Source organism: Mesoplodon densirostris, chromosome 12 (genome assembly GCF_025265405.1).
Source record: "Mesoplodon densirostris isolate mMesDen1 chromosome 12, mMesDen1 primary haplotype, whole genome shotgun sequence".
NCBI classification, from domain to species: domain Eukaryota; kingdom Metazoa; phylum Chordata; class Mammalia; order Artiodactyla; family Ziphiidae; genus Mesoplodon; species Mesoplodon densirostris.
The window spans coordinates 52,325,464-52,348,165 of NC_082672.1; the positions used below are offsets into that span (position 1 = coordinate 52,325,464).

The following is a 22,702-nucleotide window of genomic DNA, read 5'->3' on the forward strand; positions in this document are numbered from 1 at the left end:
GCACAGCTTGTGAGTTGGGTCTTGAAGGATTTGGAGCGGGAGAAAGTTCAAGAGAAGGAGGGAAAGGACAGAGGACCAGCAGGAGCCAGGAAGTGGCAGACACACTCAAGGATGGGGAAGAGCCCTGCAGCAGCTCAGCTACCACAACTGCATGAAGAGAAAAGTAGGAATTAGACTGGGGCTGGTGGGGCCTGCATGAGGAGTCCCTTGAATATCCTCTTGCTCTGGGGTGGGAGGGGCTCCTCTTCATTCCACAGGTAATGAGGAGCTCCCAAACATTTCTCACAGGACATGACAGGAGCAGAGATGGGCTGAGAAATGTTACCCCAGCAGGGTGGATCACAATTCAGAAGACTGGACTCTTGTTCCACATCTTAGAAAAAAGCAACATGAGAGCAGCCTCAATGACTCATTCACTTTTGTGTGTTCAGTGACTAGTACATAGCAATGCTTAAGCTATGTTGAATGAATGAATAAAAGGATGGATGGATGGATGGATGGATGGATGCAGAGGAAAGGAGATGAAGTTCTGAACCCATAGAATAACATTTCTAACGGTAGAAATGAAAAGGAAAGGACAGATTTAAGAGTGAGACCTAAACAATCACCAAAATATAAGAATGTAACTCACCCAAATTCAGAGAATTCTTCTGCCTGTGTCTCTAGTCAAAGCATACCAGGGAAAAGTCCAAAGAGTTCTTTGTGAAAATTGACTCTGTAGTCAAATTCAAAGCGAATTTGCTTTACTTCCAGTGTCCCTTCCTCCCTTATTTTCTCAACATTCGAACAAAGAAGGTAATAAAAGGAGAGATCCCATAAAGTCACAAAATAGTAATTCTCTCTTGAGTACCATACTGAATTTGGATTCTTTAACAGACACTACTAAGCACATGACCTTGACATTAACTTAAATACTTTCACTGATTAGCCAGAGTAGGGACTTCTGATAAGTCTCCTCGACAATCTCACCTCCACGTCTCAGTACTCATTATAGAGAGTTTGTCTTCCCTATGTACCCACCCTAAGAAGCTGGAATAAGAAAGGAAGAGGATAGAACTTAAGAGTAAGGAAAACCCAGAATCCTCTATGCAACGTTTCCCAAAATACACCCCCCACAGAACACTAATACTATGGGATACTTAAAGGGGTGTTATTTTTTAAAGACTTCCATGGTCAAATATGTATGGAAAACACTGGGCTAAACAACAAGTTCTTTACTGTAAGACTTTTGGGCTCCACCAATGTGTAATTAGAAATCTTCAAGAGGTAGATAAGAATGGCTGTATTTCACAAATTTGACCAGGGACAGGTATTTTCACAGAGAACCCACAAGACTGGATTTCTAAGGATGTCTCCCTGGGATGTTCTGCTCTACTACCCTACATTAGTGCTGAAGCATGAGCACTTCCATGTGGGCCATTAATTATCAGGAAGGTTTCTCCTCTGTTGCCCAGAATTGGATCCTCCATTGCCAGGAGTTTTGTCTGCACTGGGCAGAAGGACAAGTCCAGCAGCCATGTGGCCAGTGCTGGGTTTGCTGACCAACACCCACCAGCCCTCAATAAACACCACCAGACTGAATAAAGACACCCATGGTCCACTAAGTCCTGTGGTGTCTGCTATAGGCATCATATACAGAGAAGGCAACCCTTTTCCTGGAAAGTCCTACAGAGAAAATGGCAGAAATCAATAATAAGGCAATGGGAGAGTAACACTGCTCTTAATAGACTGGATAATTCATGTTCACTGGCTGGTTGCAATGGAAAAGAAGCTTGAGTAAACTCTTGTCCCCCATCCCTGAGTCCTGGATTTGGCCCCCTGTCCAATCTCAGGTGCCCTGGGACAATGATGGGTTTGCTCTCCACCGGACCTTTCTCTCCTACATGGCTAAAGTCCACACACTGAGTCCCAGCATCTAGCCAACAAATGCACATGATTAGGGACAAGGGAGCAAGGTCAAAAAGTGTACACGAGCACATGCATCACTGCTGGAAAAGCAATTCCAAGACACTGCCCTGCATAGAGGGGCATCATCTCCAAAGAAACACAAATAGCAGCATATTAGGACTAAAGGGTCAAGCTGCTTTATATAGGACTTCAGCGCAGGAAAAGTATACCCATTACCCACTATTTATCTGAAGGGCTCATTTCCCCTTCTGAAATCTGGCTGTCCCATTAATTACACTTAATGGGCCCTGCAGTGGTTGACAAATCTCCCCAGAGGGGAAACCTTAATTGTAGACAACGGATTCATTTATTTACTCTACTTTGTGCTAGGCACTATACTAGGGCCTGCAAATATGCTGGCAAACAAGACAGACACGATCCCCATCCTCAAGGAGGTTTCCATGACTGCCCCTAGCATAAAATGCCAACATGCAGTAGGAAAGGACCGTGGGAAAACCAGGCCTGCTCCCAGGGCTCTGTCACCACTGGGGGTGTCACAGGAGCCAGGTGTTCTTGGTGACCACAAAGCAGGTATAAGCAGCCCCACTGTGACTGACCAGCACACCAAGTCCCACCTCTCAGCATTCCAGGTAGTTCTACTAAGCAGCATACCTGCTGGGGCTACCATCCTAGGGGAGGGGAACTGACAGGCTAGAGACCAGGGGGTCAAAGGGACACATGGGGAGGGTAAAGCCTTCGCATCAAGCACCACTGTCTCCTCCTCAGCCCCTCCTCTTCAGTCTCCTTCAGCAGACTGAAGAATGGGAAGAACTTCACTCAACTAAATTTGTTAAAAGAACCAAGATGAACCTGCTGGAACACTGTCAAAAAGATAATTTACTCAGCTCTTCACCTTCCCATCTTAAAATATTCATTTAGATTTCTTGAATGAGAATGATGAATGATTGAGGGGCTCTCTGAAGGGGCCCCATGCCAATCCCTACTTGGGAATGTGATGGGACATCACGTGCCAGAACAGCCCCACTATGGGAAAGGGGGAGGGTCACACCCACTGAAACCTTTCAGAGTCCTCGCTTCTCTCTGCACAGTCCCCTTGGGCCATAGTATTTATGCACTCCTGTGACTCCAGCTACCATCCATAAGATGAAGATTTCCAAATCAACACAGTTACTTCTCAGTTTATTTCCAACTGCCTCCCAGCATCTTAACCTGTCATGTCCAAAGCTACATACACACCTTTCCCCTAACCTGTCCCTTCACTGTGTTTCCCATCTCAGTTCCTGGCCCATGCAGTCATGCAGTTACCCGCTAGCAGAAATCTGGTATCTTTCCTGCCCCTTTCACCTCCCACATTCTGATTAATCACCAGGTCCTCCTAAATATTTTTATAATATTGCATTCATTCATTCAATTACTATTTACCCAGTCTAATTGCGTACCAGGCATTACTCTAGGCTATACAAGACCCGTCCTCATGGAGTTTACTGCTGTCCGTTCCAGTGAAGCCACCAACACCTCTCACCCGTACTACAGGTGGCCTCCCATTTCACTCCCATCTAGCTCATTCCCTCCACTCTGGAGGTGAGGAATTCTTGTGAAGCACAAGTCTGATCACTGCTCTCACCTGCCCAAAACCCTCCAGTGGCATCCACTGCCCTCCAGAAGTTGGAACTCCTCAGCATGGCCTCTCCATGGCTCCCAGGACGAGACCAGTCTCACAGCTTGTCTACTCTCGGGCCTGTGGCTTCTTTTGCTTTCCTTGAGGCTCTCTCCTCTGAGTCTTTCCATGTGCTGCTTCCTCTCTCGACCACAGCCTCAGAATCCTTGACCAGTTCAGTCCTATTGCTCCTCCATATCTTAAACCTCCTCCTATGGAAGCCTTTCCTGACCCTGAACCTGGTCAGATCCCAAAGCACCCTGGACTTGATCATCAACACACTTGATTGAGATTTCTTTTTAATGTCTGTCTTTTCCACCAGACTGTGAGCTAGTTAAGACAGGGACCATATCTATCTTATTGACTAGAATGAAATGTCTGACTTTGGGCCTCAGCATAAGGAGAAGAAAAAGCAGAATCCTTACTACGTGTACCTTGGGTGGTTGGATGTCCAGGGCAGGAGCAGGGGGTGGGGGAGGAAGCCAAGGGCACCATCTAATCACTCAGAACAAAGTTGCCTTAGAGGGAAACACCAGTGAAAAGCCCCAGAACAGAATGCAATCGTTATTTCCACTCTCCTTGGCCAAGTCCATGAACTAAGTCTTCTCAATTTAACAAGAACTTGGAGAAGTCAGCATTGGGAATGTCCCTAGAATAACATGAGTTACCAACTTCACCATCACTCCCTTCTCTTAACCAAACTTTGTTTATACCTTCAAATAATTAATTGCAAACAGTTCAGTCAAGTCTAAGTTAATTCCAGAAACACATCCACCCTCTACAAGCAAAGGGAAGTACAGCTGACATTTCCTATTATTTCCTGTTAGCATCTTAGCTCTTTGGTGATCTGGGGCAGAGTGTTCTAAAATCCTAGCTAGGTCATACCCCCAAAAAGAGTTTATAGAATGCCAAGAAAAGTTCTAGGCTGCCTCATGGATCACAGAGGTGTGTGATTTAGAATCCATGTTTAGATGGTGTCCCTACTTCTGCCATGAAAGCAACTCAGTGACCTTGAGAAGGTCATTTACTCTCTCCAGCCTCATTTTCCTCATCTGTAAAAGAGGAGATTTAGCTAGATGATCTCCTAGGTCCCTTCTAACTAAAAATCTAGGACTCTAAATCTCTCAAAATAACAAGATACATTTAAAGGAGGGCAGCCAAGGGGTAATCTTTTTCCTTTCTTTTTTTTCTTGAACCCCTCACTTAATTTCCTTCCTTTTTTCTCCTTCTGTATGGCCACCACTATTGTCCCTTGCCCTTACCACAAGAGGCTTAGAAAATTCTTTGGCTGATGGGACAATTTTAGAAGTGGACCTTTCTAAGCTCTCCAATATTTGCACCACCACAAATCTAGTACCCTCTTTTTAATCCTTTATTATATATTTATGCTTCACTTTAAAGGGACAAACATGAATGTTTATAAAATTCTAACTTTTTATATTATTTTCCGTTAATTTCTGATCTTTCAGTGTGGACTTCCACACACATGGTATTTTATGCTGAGTTTCCCAGAAAACAGAATCTGAGACAAAGATCTGCATGCAGCTGGTTTACTGGGCGTGTGATTCCAGGAAGTAGGGTGGGGGGGCGATAAGGGGAATGAACCTGGGGAGGATGAAGAGCCAATGTAACAATGTGATACTAGGTTGGCCACTATTAAGGAAAACTGGTATTCAATCATAAAGAACAATCTTTGGAGTATGTGACATACATTTCATAACTCTTTACCCAGGGGACAAAAAGGAGAAAGAATTTATTCATCACATCTATGCCCCATTGACCTAGTGTGTTAATTCCCTTATATTTCTGGTTTGCATTTGTGGGCATGCAGCCAAAAAGATTTACATGAAAATCGTGCTGCCGTATCAGGGAAGTCCCAGAGCAAGAAGCTAGGGACATATGCCACAAGCATGAGGAAAGGTCCTTTCAGAATGCACAGGCCTAAGCTATCAAAGTACTATAGCAGTCACTATGGGGCCAAGAGGATCTGGGGTGGCACATAAGAGGTGTCCCATACTCAGAGTTGTCATCACTATAGAGCCTGGTTTCTCAACCATGGCACTATGGACATTTTCAGCCAGATAATTCCTTGTGTGGGACTGTCCTGTGCATTGTAGGAGGTTTAGCAGCATCCCTGGCTTCTACTCACTACACACCAGTACCACCCCCTCTCCCAGCTGTGACAACCAAAAATATCTCCAGATATTGCCCAATGTCCCCGGGGGGGGGGGGAGCAAATTTACCCCCTGATAAGAACCACTGGTGTAGAGTAATGTGTATCCTACTTTTGTCACTCACCCAGTGCCCCTTCATTTCTCTCCACTTTACACGGTATCAAAAGCAGCTCTCAAGTAGACCACTGTGAGAGATATTTATGCCTCATGCCTATAACTTAATTTTTAGGCTTCTTGATCTAGAATGTTCTTTGTAAAATGATTTAATTATTTAATTTCCTTACTACTCAGGAAATGTAGGACTACTCAGGTTTTCTATTTATTCTTGTGCCTGTTTTGGTAAATTAAATTCGACATAATGTGACTTCTCTTTTGCAGAAATTCTGGGAATTACTTCCAGTGATCACAACTTACGTATAACATCAAAAATGATTAGGTTTAATAACATACGGGTGATACAGTCTTTTTATATACTAATATTTCACCTTTCTAGCACTTTCTCTAAATTTTATTTTTTTAATTAATTTTAATTGGAGTATAGTTGATTTACAATGTTGTGTTAGTTTCTGCTGTACAGCAAAGTGAATCAGTTATACATATACATATATCCACCCTTTTTAAGATTATTTTCCCATATAGGTCATTACAGAGTATTGAGTAGAGTTCCCTCTACTATACAGTAGGTTCTTACTAGCTACATATTTTTTGTATGTAGTAGTATGTATATGTCAATCCCAGTCTCCCAACTTATCCCTCCCTCCTCTTTCCCCTTGGTAACCATAAGTTTGTTTTCTACATCTGTGACTCTTTCAGAGTAAAAATTAACAATCACTGAAAGTTGTCCTAAGTAGCATAAATCTTCCATCAGAATTTCAGCTTCTGTAACTACACACATAGGTAATTGGCTTTATATATATTCAATCAATTAACAAATACATATTATGACATATTAAAATAGACCCTTTCAAATATTAAATCATCTAGGCATTTCACTATACAAGTCACAAAACCAAGATGTTATAAATGTAGGGAAATTACAGATTACCTTAGTTAACTACATCATTTTTCAGACAAGGAAACTGAGGCTCAGAAAGGCTAAGTGGCTTATCCAAGATTAGACAGCCAATAAATGGCTGAGCTGGCATTAACAATCCAGGTCTCCTGGTTCTTACTCTGGTGGTCTTTCCACCACATCATGCTACCATTCAAACTACACATTCCATTTGGCATTACGAATGACTGAACATACTGAAATTTGACTTACACCTTTTCAAGGCCCCTTGATTGTATAAGGAAAGGTAAAACAGGACCCATGTCATAGCAGCTAACATTTTAAGGCTTCATTTTGTGTCTTTTGTATCACTTTGAATTTCAAATGACTATCTCTAGCTTACATTCTGTTTCAGATGCCATTTCTCCCCAACTGTACAAACATCACAGTTCCTGAGTATCTGCCTATAGACTTTCTGCTACTGCACTTCAACTGCCCTTCTACTCCCACCATGCACCTTCCAAATGCTGTTAAATTATTTCATACTTTCCAAAGTCAAAACAGAATAATGTTTTGGGGATTCCCAGGTGGTGCAGTGGTTGAGAGTCTGCCTGCCGATGCAGGGGACACGGGTTCGTGCCCCGGTCCGGGAGGATCCCACATGCCGCAGAGCGGCTGGGCCCGTGAGCCATGGCCGCTGAGTCTGAGCGTCCGGAGCCTGTGCTCCACAACGGGAGAGGCCACAACAGTGAGAGGCCCGCGTACCGCAAAAAAAAAAAAAAAAAAAAGAAGAATGTTTTGATTATATATCAAGTACACTGTAAGTTCTTGGTGATCGGGATGATATATATATTTGTATCATATACATATATATAATTTGTATTTATATTGTATATATTTGTATTATCTCGTATAATGTAAAGAACATTCAGTAAATACCTTATTGACTAAAAGACTGACACAGTGTTTTGGAAAATCAAGTGGTAGGAATCCGGGTTATGGAGACATTGTGCCTAAGTTCAGCTACCAGCTCAGCCACTTATTACCTGTGTGACCTCAGGCAAGTTGCTTAACTTTTCTGGGTCTCAGTTTCCTCATTTGTAAAACAAGGTTAATAATAGCATCCACACAGAGTCTTTCTGAAAATTAGATGAGATAATCTATTACACAATGCCTGGCCCATAATAAGTGCTCAAAAAATATTAGCTTGATGAGATTATATCAATACTGTTATTAACTACTCCTCTTCCTGTCATTCACTATAATTCCTCCTGTCCTCGTCCTAAGCGGTTTGGAAAAATCTCCAAATCTGAGGGTTCAGTGAACCTCTTCTTTTTATTGAGAAATGTATCTACTACATAAATAGTAAGTCATCCAAATCCCATTAACTCTAGGTAATTTTATTCAATAATCATATTTTAAAAGTTGGACAAATAAATAAATGGCAAAGCAATTTTTATTAAATCCTGTTTTCTCAATGGCTATTTGGAATACAGCATTCATATGCAAGCTCCAAGAATATTGAATAACAGATAAAATAAATAATGATCATAATGCAAACCACATTCTGATTCCCACTTCCCTGCAAGTACAACTCCATGTAAGAATTACAAGAGCCAAAAAGTAACATGCTTATTAACTGTGGGCTACTCAGCTATACACATAGAGCTTAGCAGATCACGTGAATGTTTCCATATTCTCAATTAAGCTAATGGTTCCTTAGAGCCCAGTTCTTATAACCCCTTAAGAATTTCAAGATTTGCCTGAAAAAATATATCACATTTCCATGACTATGACCGAACACAAATTTAGAAAGCTCACTGAAAGCAAACCATCCTGGAAGACAGGAAATGGTCATTGTTTTCCAAGAAAGGCAAGACGCTCCTGCACAAAGGAAATCAAGCTGGTCTTAGAAGCTTAATCTCATGTCCCTCCACATAAACCTGTGTGAGCTGTGTGGATGGACCCTGCCTTTCACTTCACACACGGGAACATACTGGGGAATAAGAATAAGGTCACTTACCATTTGAGGTAAGAGACATTTTATTCAAAATTGCCATATAAATGCATCCAGAGAAGTATATTCCCTCCTTTTTTCACATTTCATTTTATTTTAAAGTATTCAGAGATTTAGAGGGATTCTGGACTTATGATAGGCAAGTTATAAGCCTCTGGAAAAACCTGACAAAAGACTCAGATCTAAAATATTGTTTCCTAGATACACAGTGTTTTCTGCAACTGGGCTCAGTGAAACTTTCACTAGCAAAGTCTTTGCATTTCATCTTTACCTTATGAACAAAAACAAACTGCACTAATTGTTTTACTGATTTTTTAAAGTCTTGGGAGCAAAATGTTGTTCATGGAGCAAGTCTAAGAGCAGGAGATAAAAAATCCTAGTTCAAGTCCCAGCTGGTTACTTTAACCAGAACCCAAGCTTGCCCAACCACTGCAGAGGGCTGATGTCTGCTCAGTGGAACTGGGTGCTATTACACTTGTAAAGCAATAAAGACCAATATATGGTCTTTGTAAAAAAAAAAAAAAAAAAAAGGATTTAAAATTCATTTTGAATGGCTTTGCTTCAATAGTCACACTTGAGTGGGAGCAGTGCAGGCCTAAGTATGCTGATGGAGACTCACTGTCGTACAGCTCTTCCAATCCATGCTGGAAGCCCTTTACTGATACAACCCTCTCTGAATGAAGTCCCAAAGGATTGAACCCATATTAAAATCTCTAATATGAGAAGAATTACAGCAAGGTTACAATGTAATTAACCTGAGTTATCTTTCAAAACTCTTGCTGATATATATTCTGCCACTTCAGACTATGCTCACGCCGTGGTTTTTTAAATTAGCAAAGAAGGAGGTTTTCATATTCATTCTAACTAGAAGGATAAAGGAATGTTTGTATAAAAAGAGAATTGGTTGATACTTTCTATTATTTTCTAATATTATTCTAATCATTATATTCTTATAGTTTTTTTAAAATGGTGACTCTATATGGCAAAACCTTATTCTGTCCACTACAGAAAAGTCTGTGATTCTTATTTAAAGATCATGGTGATTCCCTTCATTTGAGGGAAAAGAAAAAAGTAAAAGCAGGGCTATTATTCTGTGTTTATAACAAGTCTGTTACCATAGTAACGACTGTGATGTCACAAACCCTACACCAAGGGCCAGATTCTGTCTCTGAAGGGGGAAGGGCAGCTGAGCCTTGGAAATCGGATGCAATTGGATGCAAACATGTGCAGCAGAATCAGGGTCAATGCTTGTGGTAATCACCAAGGCGCAAGAACTTCCCCTTCTCGGAAGAAAAAGGGTGCAGGAACAGAAAAGCAATCCCCCAGGCCCAGAAATAAGCTACCCCCACAGTTCTGTCTGCAGCTGTGCAAAAAGAGAGTGGAAATCCAAGCGAGTGTGGTATCACCGTGTTCCCGATCACGAGTATTCCATTGGGCCCACTGGCTGCCAAATGTGGATGGGATCCAGTGGTGAGCCTGCCTGAATACATGGAACACTCTCTGGAACTAGTGCCTGACCAGATGGAGCCTTCTGGTACCTCGAAGCAGGAGCAACTTGCTTCATGATGGCAAGACTTTAAAACCAAGCTGGGGGGTTACCACTGCTGGTCATCCTGGCTCACAGAACCACAGATGCTTAGAGTTAGAGAACTCATCAAGTCTCCCAAAAGATGTGGACTTGAAAAAAATAACCTTTTGCAGGAACAAGTTGTATCCCCTGTCACTAAGGAATCTGAAGTAGCAGATTAATAAATACTCCTATTCTGATACAGTCTAGGGAAGTTTCGTATATATACGCTGACAAGGCAACTTTATACTAAAAAGAATATCGGATTAGGAGTCAGAAGACCTTAGTACTAGTCTTGACTCAAGTACTTAGAAGCCACCTGACCTTGAGAAAGCCATTTAACCTATTTGAGCTTCAGTTCTTTATTTAATAATATCTCAAATGCTATTTCCCAGGGTTATTGTAAAGATCAAATTAAATAAAATAATAAAATCTGAATGAGTTTCATAACTGTAAAGGGTTTAATACAAACATAAGGTATTATTAGCATTTTCACATAGCCGGTTTACAGTATAACAGGAATAATTTGAAGGCTAATGGTTATTTTCTTTCCAGGAATCCAGAGCATACATACAATCCTCTTCTTCCCTATCCCGAGAAGTAGACACTTGCACGATACAGTAAACTCTGAATTATTCAGGGGTTGATTACCAAGGGGCCTTTTGTTCCTAGCCATCGTATGATTTATTAGTTTCCCTCAGAAATGCCCCATTAACCTATATATGGCTAGACCATTGACAGAGTGTCCCTCAACTTGATTACCTTGAATAACAACTCTGGTAAAAGTTTTAGGAAAAGGAAAAATTGAAATGATTAACTAGATGGGAGTTTTTGGATAATTTGTGGACTTTACACTTATCTATGGATAAGTACTCACATCACTGTCACAGAGGCTATGGTCATGGTCAGACAGACTGAGACTAATCCAAACAAGATCCTAGCACTTTCCCAGTGAACAACAAAGTAGCCTGTACTATCTTCTGCATGTGCAATAGGAATTTGAATATCAGTCATTCATTCATTTATTCAACAAACACTGGTGGAGTGCCTATTATGTGCCAGAGCTCACCACATACCCTGAAAACCTCACTATTTTCCTGCCCTGTCACTGTCCCTTCCTCACGATAGTACACAGAGCACCTTGACAAATCTCATAGCCTGACTCTTAGAAACTCTATTCACCTTCCTGTTATTATGAGACTTTTGCCAATCTTACCCTAGTGCTAGGGTCAGCAAGCTATTGTCCCTAAGCCAAACCTTGCGTGCTGCCTTTTTTGTAAATAAAGATTTATTAGAACACAGCCATGCCCATTTGTTTATGTATTATCTATGGCTGCTTTTCTGCTACCACCGCAGAGTTCAGTAGTTGTGACAGAGACGGTAGAGCTCCAAAGCCTAAAATACTATCCGGCCCTTTACAGAAAAAGTTGACTGACCCCTGCACTAGATAACGTAACTAAATCAAAATTCATCTCTCCTGTAAGTTTCTGTTTAGGGAATAATAGAGTAAGCTCCTTGAAAGCAGAGAACCTTTGTGTATCTTTTTCGTGTCATATAGAACCCTGGAGTAGGATCGAGTCAAGGTTTAGAGCATATACAGAAAATTAAACATGTCCTTCCCTACATTCTGTTTTCAACAGATGAGTGCCTTGGAGTTCCATGGAAGACAGCATAAAACCACTGGTGTTCAGTTACTCTGGCTTCTAAATCCTCAGAGTTCCTACATCTAAGACTTCCAAGGCTCAATTTTTGGCCTCTATCCTTTGAATATTTATTTCCTGATCTGATGTGGAATTAGAGTTAAATAGGAGCTGTGTGCTTGAATTCCACGTGGCTGGCTCAGCAGGAAACTCCAGGGCAGGTTTTTTGGCATGCCAAACTCATGTTAGCCTCAGCTATGCTAATTTCTAGAGCTGTTTGCTTTGCTCAAATAAATCTTAGAGGGGAATTTGCATTTGGATACACACTTTTTTTTGCACAAATTATGTGCATGATAACTCTAGGGCAGAATAAGGACTGAAAAAAAAAAGAACAAGAGGCATGGTGTTTACTGAATGGTTTTCATGTGGCAAGCACTATGCTGGTGCTTTACCTACATTTTCTCATCTCATGGCCACAACTATCCCATAAGGTGAAACTGTGATCCCCATTTTACAGATGTGGAAATCATATAACTTGTCTACACTCACAGAGCTGGTAAGTGACAAAGCCTGGATTTGAACACAATCTGTCTGAATGTGAAGCCTGTGTTCTTTTCACTTAGTCACACTGTTTTCTTGATACCCTCATCATCATCACCACTCACCTAAGCCACTGGACATAGTTTCAAACAATGAACCCTACATTTAACAAAAGTAGTCACCCTTCCCTCCAGTTGTCCTATGCAAAATATGTGTTTGACCTTTAGGAGATAAATTTGGGTCCCTCTGCACCATAAAACAATCAATCAACCAAAGGAGAATAGTGGCATTAGAGAGACAAACTTTATATGATACACAACTTATGTTAGTATTTAGTAGACAAACACGATTACAAGTGATTTTGACAGGTAAATGGATTTTAATGACATATCTGAGGACCTCAGTATGAAAGGACACTTTTGCTGCTAAAATGTCATAGGCCAAGCAAAAGAATGTGCCCATACCATGAAGAAAAATGTTAGTAATATTTAGAAGATGGTACAAATATATCTATAAGCCGAGGAATTTATATCTACAAATATCTTCACTATTTATGGAAACATAACCAAACACTTATCTTCCTTAAAAAAAATACAAGCATTAACTTTAGTGAGTTATCATAAGTACTGCTATTAAAACTCAGTATTTATCATTGTTCAATTCAACATACAGAAAAATAACCAGTGTATCAATTAAGCGTTCTAGCATAATTCTGACATTTTACAGCAAGCCAGATACAATATTACTGAACTTCTTTCTCTGTGTGGAGCATAACCGTAACCTAGCTTGCAATAAGATTTTAAGACTGGCTTAATAAAACAACACCATGCTCAGCCCATTGCCATCTAGCTTAATACACCGCCATCTAATTTTCTGGAAATACAAAAGAACTGATTACATTTTCATGCAAATGAAATTCAGATCTCCATTTTTTTTAAGCTCTCAAAGAGCTTTGCACAAATTAGGAAGAACTCTGTATGAGATGGGTAACCTAGGTTGTTTCTTAAGTGGATTTATAAGAAGGCACGCTGGGGAACAAGCCTGCCACACACACTTTACAAACTGTCCCTTCCTTCGCAAAACCCCCAGAGGGGACATGATCCTCACTGCACCACCACCCAGCTCAACCATGGTTCCTTTTTTTCTTGCTAACCAGGCAGTATATATCTTATTTTTTAAATTAGTTCATCCTTTTTTATTTTAAACAGATGATTTCAGAGAAGGAAAATAACTTTTTTTGTAGCCAGGGGTAGGAAAAATTTATTGTCAGTTGAAAGTTGACAGCCTAAGCAGTAGTAGATTGGCTTAATAAAACAATACTACTTTAAATAATACATGCACTAACATTTCTTAGCTGCAAAGTCCCTAAAACAGTCTTTTCCAAAATTAACTTAAGCATTTAATAATTACCATAGGATGGTTAAAACAATTTTCTATCAATCATTATCACTGGAAACCCCAGTATTGACTTACCTGCCGGTGGCTTTATGAAAGGTGGCGGAATTAAAGGTACAATAATGGGCACATTGCCATGATCCTTTGACCCTGCAGGTGAGTCACTGAGTCCATTTCCTGTGGCAAGCCCTGAATAGCCTGTGCTTATATTGTATGGTGAAATAACACTGTCCTCAGGTAATTTTGGTTTTGGCAAAGAATTTTCTGTAAAAGAAGAAAATCACATTCAATATGATGAAAGGGCTTACAACCACATTTTCTCAAGTAAAATGGCTATGGAATAAAAATTTTTTCTTGCAAATCTTTAAACACTTTACCAGAGCTCCACAGACCATGCTGGACCTTTTCAGTCATGTTACCATAAATTTCCAAAGGGCTCCTTTATAATTTGCTCCACTACGATAGCTAACATCTCAACTGTACTGTGGTGATGAATTTTAGCACTGTAAAAGCCCACAGAAAATTGAGAGGCAATTAACCCTTTCCACGTACAAAGTGATATACAGCAGACATCGCTCTCTGTCTACCAGGGGAGAAGCTTAAAAAGTGCCCCCGTAGCACTGTAACCAGGTCCCACTGTATTGTAAACCTGAGTGATAATATAATCAAAAGAACCAATGAGAAAGAAGCTGATGATTAGGAAAAAACTGTTGTTTCACAGGGTAGACCCATTAAATTAACCCATTAGTACCCATTAAAAATTAACAAAAATGATCATAAAGAAAACTTATAATGATATGAACCTTGTGAATTTTATCCTTGCATGTGAATCATTAAAAACAACAACAACACTCAACCATAGAAAACAACTTGTGCCCTCCAATAACATATCCTGGCACTCTCTCCATGTTCCCCAGAGGCAAAGATTATACCTAGACCAAGTGTTAAACGAGCTATTAGTTTACAGAATATAAACTCATGACTTGCATTTTTCGTTTACAGTGAAATTGATGATACTACCTCTGTAACGTGATGTGTACAATTTCATACCAAGCTTAACATAAAATCTGTCACATACGTTCAATTCCACATGCCTGGAGGACAGCTCATTTACATTTCATTGCTTGGCATATAAGAAGGAAAAGCACTATCTTAAAGACTGGAAATAAAATGCATGAACAGGTAGTTTATGCCAATAGATATTGAATGCAATGAAAATACTGATCAGATTGCCAATTATATCACACAATTAGTTTTAGTCATATTTTATTAAAGTTCCCCGAATGGATTGCTTCTTCACATACTCCTTTTCTTTGACAAACAAACCCTCAATCCAAATTTAGGTTCATAAATTCAGTATGCAGATCAACACCCACCAATGGTTCTAGGCTTCATGAAATATCAGGCACTGCTACCCACCGGCAGATTCAGTGTTATTTCAGCTCCACCAACCTTCTAATTTCTACACTTTGGCTGGGCTTTGATGATCATTCTTATGGAATTATATAGGACCCAACCATCTACTACTCTCTTACTCTTCTTCTTACCCTATCCAAGGCTGTGTGGATGAGGCAAGGGTGAAAACTTCAAACAGAAAACAGAAATAGGGCTTTCCTTTAGAATTCCCACCCAAAAAGGGGGGAGGAGAAATTATCAAACTAACCATGATTGTCTCTTACAGTCTGAAAATCTAAACCTAACATTTCACTTAACAGAAAGCACCAGTCTTTAACAATTGATATATCGAAGGGCTCAGGAAACTAGAAATTAGCAAACACTGTCCCTTTCTATCAATTTGTGGGCAGGACCACAGCACTTAGCTAGCCCTTGTCTAGCTAACTCTCCCATTGCTGGATGGAGAGTAAGCTGTGTCTATTTTTGTTTTCTGTTGTGCTCTTATATTCTGCAGAGTTCTGCTTATGGGGATGTCCATTTAAATCAACCATTGGCATCATGAACAAAACGAGTCCCAGAGCAACTCAATTCCGGCAGGTTGAGATAGTTAATCCTTGTTTGCATGAACGAAAGGACATTGAATGTCATTACCTTTGAGAACAGAAATGTGCTGCCGGCTCTCTCCATCTGTAGGATAGTTTCTGAATTCAATATCTTCACCATCTTTCAATTCAACCTTATCATAGCCATACCAGCCAAGAAGTTCATTCATGGTGTTTTCTGCAAAGTTCTGAAAGAGAAGCATAGGCTACTTATGTATATAATCAATAACTATTTGAAAAGAACACATAAATCGAATTCTGTTTCCACCACCCATTTTCTGCCAGCCCCTCCCTACCTCCCTTAGAGTCACGTTCATTTTTCAAACCACGTTCAAAACCTGTCATGCGTTTAAATCTCAGGATGACACATCCAATTATGACAGGCCTTCAGACATTTGCAATTTAAAGATAATAAGAGAAAGGGTATTTGTCAGTTTTGCTTAAGAATAAGAAGTCATATTTTGGCATATCCTTCTGCAAATTCTATATCTTACACTAATACAAAAATATTGAAAGGTAAAAGCACAAAAACAGCTAAGAAGAAATTTTGAAACTGAAAACAATCGACCATTTTGTGGTTTAATTTAAACTAGAATTGCTTTCTAATTTAGGTGTTTTTTCTTAACATGACTCTTATCTCAGATAAAGCAAAATCTCAGCAGAGAAATAATTTCTCAACTGTCAACCACTACCATCCAGAAAGCTGAATAGTCTACAAGGGTTTCCCTTTTTAATTTTCCCTTTTGTAACAGTATTCTTTAAACATTGAAGCATAATTTCCTTTACGAATTCCACTAGTGACAGATTCTTTCCCCATGAAATCAAAGGTCACTGTGATTGTCTTCTGACAAGTAACATAAAAGTACCAAATAACTTTAAGGTTACTGGCCAGCTCAGATTTTGGATAATGTATGAAAACACTTTATGAACTATAAATCAGTATACAATCAGCCCTCCATATCTGCAGGCTCTGCATCTGCAGATTCAAGCAACCGCAGGTGGAAAATATTTGGAAAAAAAATTCCAGAAAGCTCGAAAAAGCAAAACTTGACTTTGTCATGCAGGCAACTATTTACATAGCACTCGTATTGTATTTACAACTATTTACCTGGCATTTACACTATATTAAGCATTATAAGTAATCTAGAGATGATTTAAAGTATACAGTAGGATGTGTGTAGGTTACATGAAAATACTACACCATTTTATATAAGGGACTTAAGCACTGTGGATTTAGGGATTGTGGTGTGGGTGTGGGGTGTCCTGGAACCAATCCCTTGTAGATTTGGAGGGACAACTCTACAAAATATAAGGCATTATTATTGTTATTATTATAGATATCAAGCTGTGGAAATAATGGGTAAATAATAGTTGGGCAGATTTAAAGCTTATACTACCAGGTGACTATTTTTAATGAACTTAACAGCTGCTATATCTTAATGCTTGTGTGTGCCTTAAAGCATCTCTATCTGAGAACGAGAGAGTAGAGAAGTGGTTACCTGGGGCTGGGGGCAGCGGAAATGAGGAGATTGGTCAAAGGGTATAGTATAGCATGGTGTACAGTATGGTGATTATAGCTAACAACACTATCATGTACTTGAATGTTGCTGAGATAGTTGATCCTACATCTTTTCACTGCAAAAAAGAAATGGTAACTATATGACAGGATAGAGGTGGTAGCTAATGCTACGGCAGTAGTCATTTTACAATATATAAATGTATCAAATCAATACATTGTACACCTTAAACTTGCACAATGTTTTGTGTCAATTATATCTCTTCTCAATAAAGCTGGAAAATTTTTAATAAAAAGAAGGATCCTATACTACAGAGTAAGATAATAAATGTTTGTTGAATGAATTTTTTTAAGGCATCTTTATCAGGCAAGGCAGGCTGAGCCTCCTAGACTGAGCTAGAAAAACTATATATTCTAACCTTCTCTGTGGCTCAAAGAATCTTTTCTCATTCTCCCTAGAAGTTGTCATTTCTGAATTACACTGGGATGTATAATTTATACCTGAAACAAGCACCCAGGCTAAACCAGCATGTGCACAGCCTCAACGTGTAAGTTCCATGTTCTCTTGAACTTCACTTTCAGCAGGGGTTGCATAAAAAAAGAAAGGAAGGACTTCCCTGGTGGTCCAGTGGGTAAGACTCTGCGCTCCCAATGCAGGGGGGCCGGTTTCGATCCCTGGCCAGGGAACTAGATTCTGCCTGCGTACTGCAACTAAAAGTCCACGTGCCACAACTAAAAGATTCCACATGCCGCAAGGAAGATCCCACATGCTGCAACTAAGACTCGGTGCAGCCAAAATAAATAAATTAAATAAATAATACATAAGTAAAAAGAAATATTTTTAAAAAGTAAGGATATTACACTACTCCATAAAAACAAACCTGGCATTTCAAACCACCCACAGGCTGCTAGATTTTTTTCTTTTTTTTTTTTGCTTTAGTACCCACTTGAGCTCAGAGCTCCAAATGGGTCAATCTGTGATGGTATAATGCACAAGCAATTTTTTAAAATCTAGCCAGATTGATTCAGTGTTACCATCCACAAGGCCAACAGTCAGCCATATCAAGCTTTAGTGAGGTATTTATTCTATCTGATGGCTGGTCATGTCCACATTAAATAGAAATTCTTTTCATGAATGCACAAAGATGATATGATCGATATGTATAACAAGCTCAGCAACTTCTGGAATACCACTGAGGAGGATTCTGCTAAATGCTGCACTACTCAATCAAAAGAGATTGCTTTAATGAGGTGTCAGTCTCCCCTAACACCCAATTTCTTTCACTTAGCTGAGTGCCTGGACTGGAGAATGACAGTCCCTAAGAACACAAACCAAGGTCCTCCATCAGGGGTCTGGCAGCAGAAATCTCCAAGGATAAGGATTACACCTTGCATCAAAAAAACAATTCCCAACAGTGCTAAAAGCCAAGTTCAAGCCATCCTACTGGTTTATATGCTGTTTGCCTCAATCTCTAAGAGAAATGTGCCTAAAAAACAGAAAATCTCTTGCATAGTAACTCCTGGCCACCATATCTAATTTTCTAGACCATTTGTATCTTGGGCACCTCTTTCTCTGGTTCTGTCTAACCTCTGAAGCGACACAAAAGCTACAGATGCATAATTCACAGAGCAACCTCCCAGCCAAGGATATAGATTTGTTTGTTTTAGTCCAGCTGCAAATCCGTTCAGCCTTTCAGAACCAATCCCAGGGATGGGATCCAGAAGTTTCAGACATTCACGTAAATACTGAAACCTCAACTGGATTACTAACACAAAATTCATATTATTTGGGCATCTTAAGTGCATCACTTAGTTTACGGTTTGTCCTGAAAACTCAGAGGCTTCATGGAACAATCAGTATGATCAATATGGAATTGATCTATTCCATGATTTTCGAGTTACTATAAATGTCAGTGAAAATAAACTCTAAAACATTCCCTTTCTTATCATTGAAAGTAAAAAGAAACATATTAATATTTTTTTACATATTAATATTTTGATATATGACTGGAAAAGCAGAAAACAAAAGGTTTATAAAGCCTTGAGCCATAACTCCCAAACTTTTCATAAAAAGTTGAACAAGATAAAAGAAAAAGAAACACCAAACTACAAGAATAGGTATCACCTCTGTCTTATATACTATTGCATTAAGAAATCAAAGAACCTCAAGGAATAAATAATTTTTAATTTCTAGTTAGAACTTGATGCTAGACATCATATGGGCTCGCTATGGTGCTAAACCAAAGGAAATGAAATGGATTTTGCAGTTACCATCCAAGAAACATAATATATTCTAGGAGAAGTGAATTTAATGTTTATGGTCCATACGGGTTTTCAAGTTTTTCTACCAGAAAATTAAGGTGATAAGAGTTAAAGTGCAGAGAGACTTTTGAGGTAAGGTTGTTCGATAATAGGACAAGCCACTGTACTAAGAGAAGTTGTAAAATTTGCTTCCCCCAAAATCTTCACCCAGAATTTCTCCTGGAGACTTAGAGCAGGAAACTCAAGTAGAATCTCTTAAAGGCCCTTCTAGCTCTAAGATCCTGTGAAATCAAAGAATTTCTACTTATACAAGAAATAAATTGCCTTTTGTAAAGAAGTATCATAATTACAGTGATCACACAGCATAAATTTTACTGAACAGCCACTATCTCAAATATTTTATCATTGTTCCCATAAACCATCAAAATGTGCCAGAATTTCAATATTCTGGCATCCAAAACACATTTTGCAGACTGCCTCTCACCCTTGGAAGTGGCACAAAAATCCTCTCTCATACCATGTGGTCCAATTTGGGTTTGGAAAATAGGTCACTATAATTACAATGATAATGTCTAACACTCTTATAGCACTTTACAGTGTTTCCACATCCTTTAACTCTCTTGTTCCTTTCAATTACCCTGTGAGTTAGGTATTTGATTTCCACAGTAAACTTTTGGTGAACCTCTGTGACATCCTCATTTTACGACAGAAAATTGGAGCATACAGAAGGTAAATGACAGGCATGAGAGATCACCTAGTAAAGTCAGAACAAAAATACAGATCTTCGGATTCTTATACCAGGACTCTTTCTATTATAAATTCTGTACAGTCCAATGTGTCAGCAACTCCAAAGGAGCTACCTCCTTGGACCAACAACAGTATTGCAAAGAAATCATATCACCGATGTCAATGTCACATACAAAGAGCTTTCCAACCAGGACATATCTACCTATGCTAAAACTTTGCTTGTGTTGCGACTTGATCATTGATCTCTACTCTCCTTAATTGTCTTTATTGTTGGGATAGGGGTTCTTAAAATTCATAATCAAAATTTAATCTTCTCATCTGACAATTTTTTGCCATCACATCTGACTCTAATGGCTTTGCACTTTTAATACTATACCTCCATACCCCTTCCTCTCCCTTTCCAATTCCCCTCTCTCACCTCCAGGGTTCCTAAAGAAAGAAGAAAAGCCTAAACTTTCATCTGAAAGCATGATCTTTTCCTAGAATTTATTTTTTAAAAAGGTCACAGAAAGATAGTGGAAAGACAGGAAACTTAACTATTTCCCCACTCCTCTGAGTTCTTAGCAAAGTTTATTTTTGTTGGAATTTAATTCCCAGGACATTCATTAGACACTCTCCTTATTCAACTAGAAATACTGTATGCATGTCAAAGTTCACTCTAAATGGTTTTTAATTGAACATTTTACCAGGTAAATAATAATGACTTGACTTCAAGTCATTTTGAAAATCACAGTAATTATAAAGCCTCAAAATACTCTGAAATGCAAGTACTTCAAGGTCTTCAAAAAGGACTAATGATTTTATTCTGAAAACACCAAACAAAGTTTAAAATATAGGGTAGGTACCACCGATTTCTCTTATCTCAGGCCTTGCATAACTGAATGTCAGATGTGTTTTCAACTTGGTATCCTACCCAAGAAAGCAGAAAGTTTTCAGAGAGCTCCCAATCATTCATTCAGATGAGGGGAAAGCAACATCCTCCCTCTTCCCACAAACATAATTCCCATTTCCATAATTTCCATAATTTCCCATGTATGAAAAGACATACATCAAAACGTTGACGGTAATTGTGTCTGGGTGGGAAAATTACAGGCTTTGTTTTTCATTTTGCTTATTTATATTGCTTATTCTACTATTTATGTCATGTCCATGTATTATTTTTACAAAAATCAAAAAATAGTTTTAATTAAAAATTAACTAACACATAGTCTTCTCACAGACAACCATGTCAGTCATATTCACAGTCCTAATGACAGTAAAAAGGATCTGCCAGTTACAGTACTTAACTTCAAAACATTCTTACACACATTATCCAAGAAAGCGGAGCATGTGAGAAATACTTTCAAAGGAAAAGGAAACCCCCAATCCTGAACAATTTACAAGGTGGGGGAAAAAATGCTGGTATCTCTGCCAGTTAAGGTTATGAATAATAGAATGATGGTTATTTTTGGAAAATATTTTATCTCCCTTTTCACCTCCATGGGTTCTGACTGACTTCTGAGGTAGATTTCTATTAAGCATCACTGGGTTCACTAATTAAGATTTGTAAAGGGCTGGGAGGATGAAGCTGCAGAAGAAAAGCAGTTTCTTTTGTAGGAAGTAGGAATTAAACTTGATTAGAAATCAATTTCTAGCTCTACCTATCCCCAGGTCTGAAAGTTAAAAGAATTATAATATCCAATGTTAATGAGCACTCTCAGACTACTGGGAATTCAAGTTGATTTGACTTGAAGTCATCTCTCTTAATACAGATCTAGTGGATCGGTTTTATTTTAAGGTTCTACCAAGAAGCAGACAAAATTTAAATAGTGAAAAAGAACTGTGGGAGGAGCCCTTTACAGACTACAAAGTACTTCCACGCTCATGATCCTACTGGGTCTGATGGTATCCTAAGGATAAGCCACTCCCACAGACATCCCATTTGAGGGTCATCCACATGCATGTTATGTTAAGAGCAGCCAGATTCATACTCTTGGTGCAGACTTTACCCATTGAGCCTTGCTGTTTGTATCTGAACTGCATACAGATTTTTGGCCTGAAATCCTTTTAAGAAGGTCACTGAGCTCCATTTGGGTCATTTTGCAGCATTGTTCTCAGCCACAACACAATGATTAGCACACAGTTCTAAGGGCAGAGGACACATCAAAACACTAAAATCCAGCTCCAACCTGGAGCAGGCCTGAGGAGAAAGTCTTGCTCTCTTATTGACACAGTCTGAATTAGATGGATGTATTATTGTCACATGAAACCAAAATTGTGTGTTTCCACATATAAAAACCTACGTTGCTTTA

At 39.2% G+C, this 22,702-nt stretch overlaps 1 protein-coding gene across 3 annotated transcripts in view; it reads right to left on the bottom strand.

Annotated features, from left to right (window-relative positions):
* The window catches only part of SOBP (sine oculis binding protein homolog), a 152,629-nt gene that overhangs the window by 123,724 nt on the left and 6,203 nt on the right, over positions 1-22,702 (bottom strand). For all 3 annotated transcript variants that reach the window (XR_009533971.1, XM_060114965.1, XM_060114963.1), the window contains exons 2-3: positions 15,936-16,074; positions 13,968-14,153 (exon numbers count right to left, since the gene is read on the bottom strand). Coding sequence is in view for 2 of the 3 variants with exons in the window: in XM_060114965.1 (XP_059970948.1) it covers positions 13,968-14,153; positions 15,936-16,074 (325 nt within the window). In the remaining variant the exon portion in view is untranslated. The remainder of the gene's footprint in view (positions 1-13,967; positions 14,154-15,935; positions 16,075-22,702) is intronic.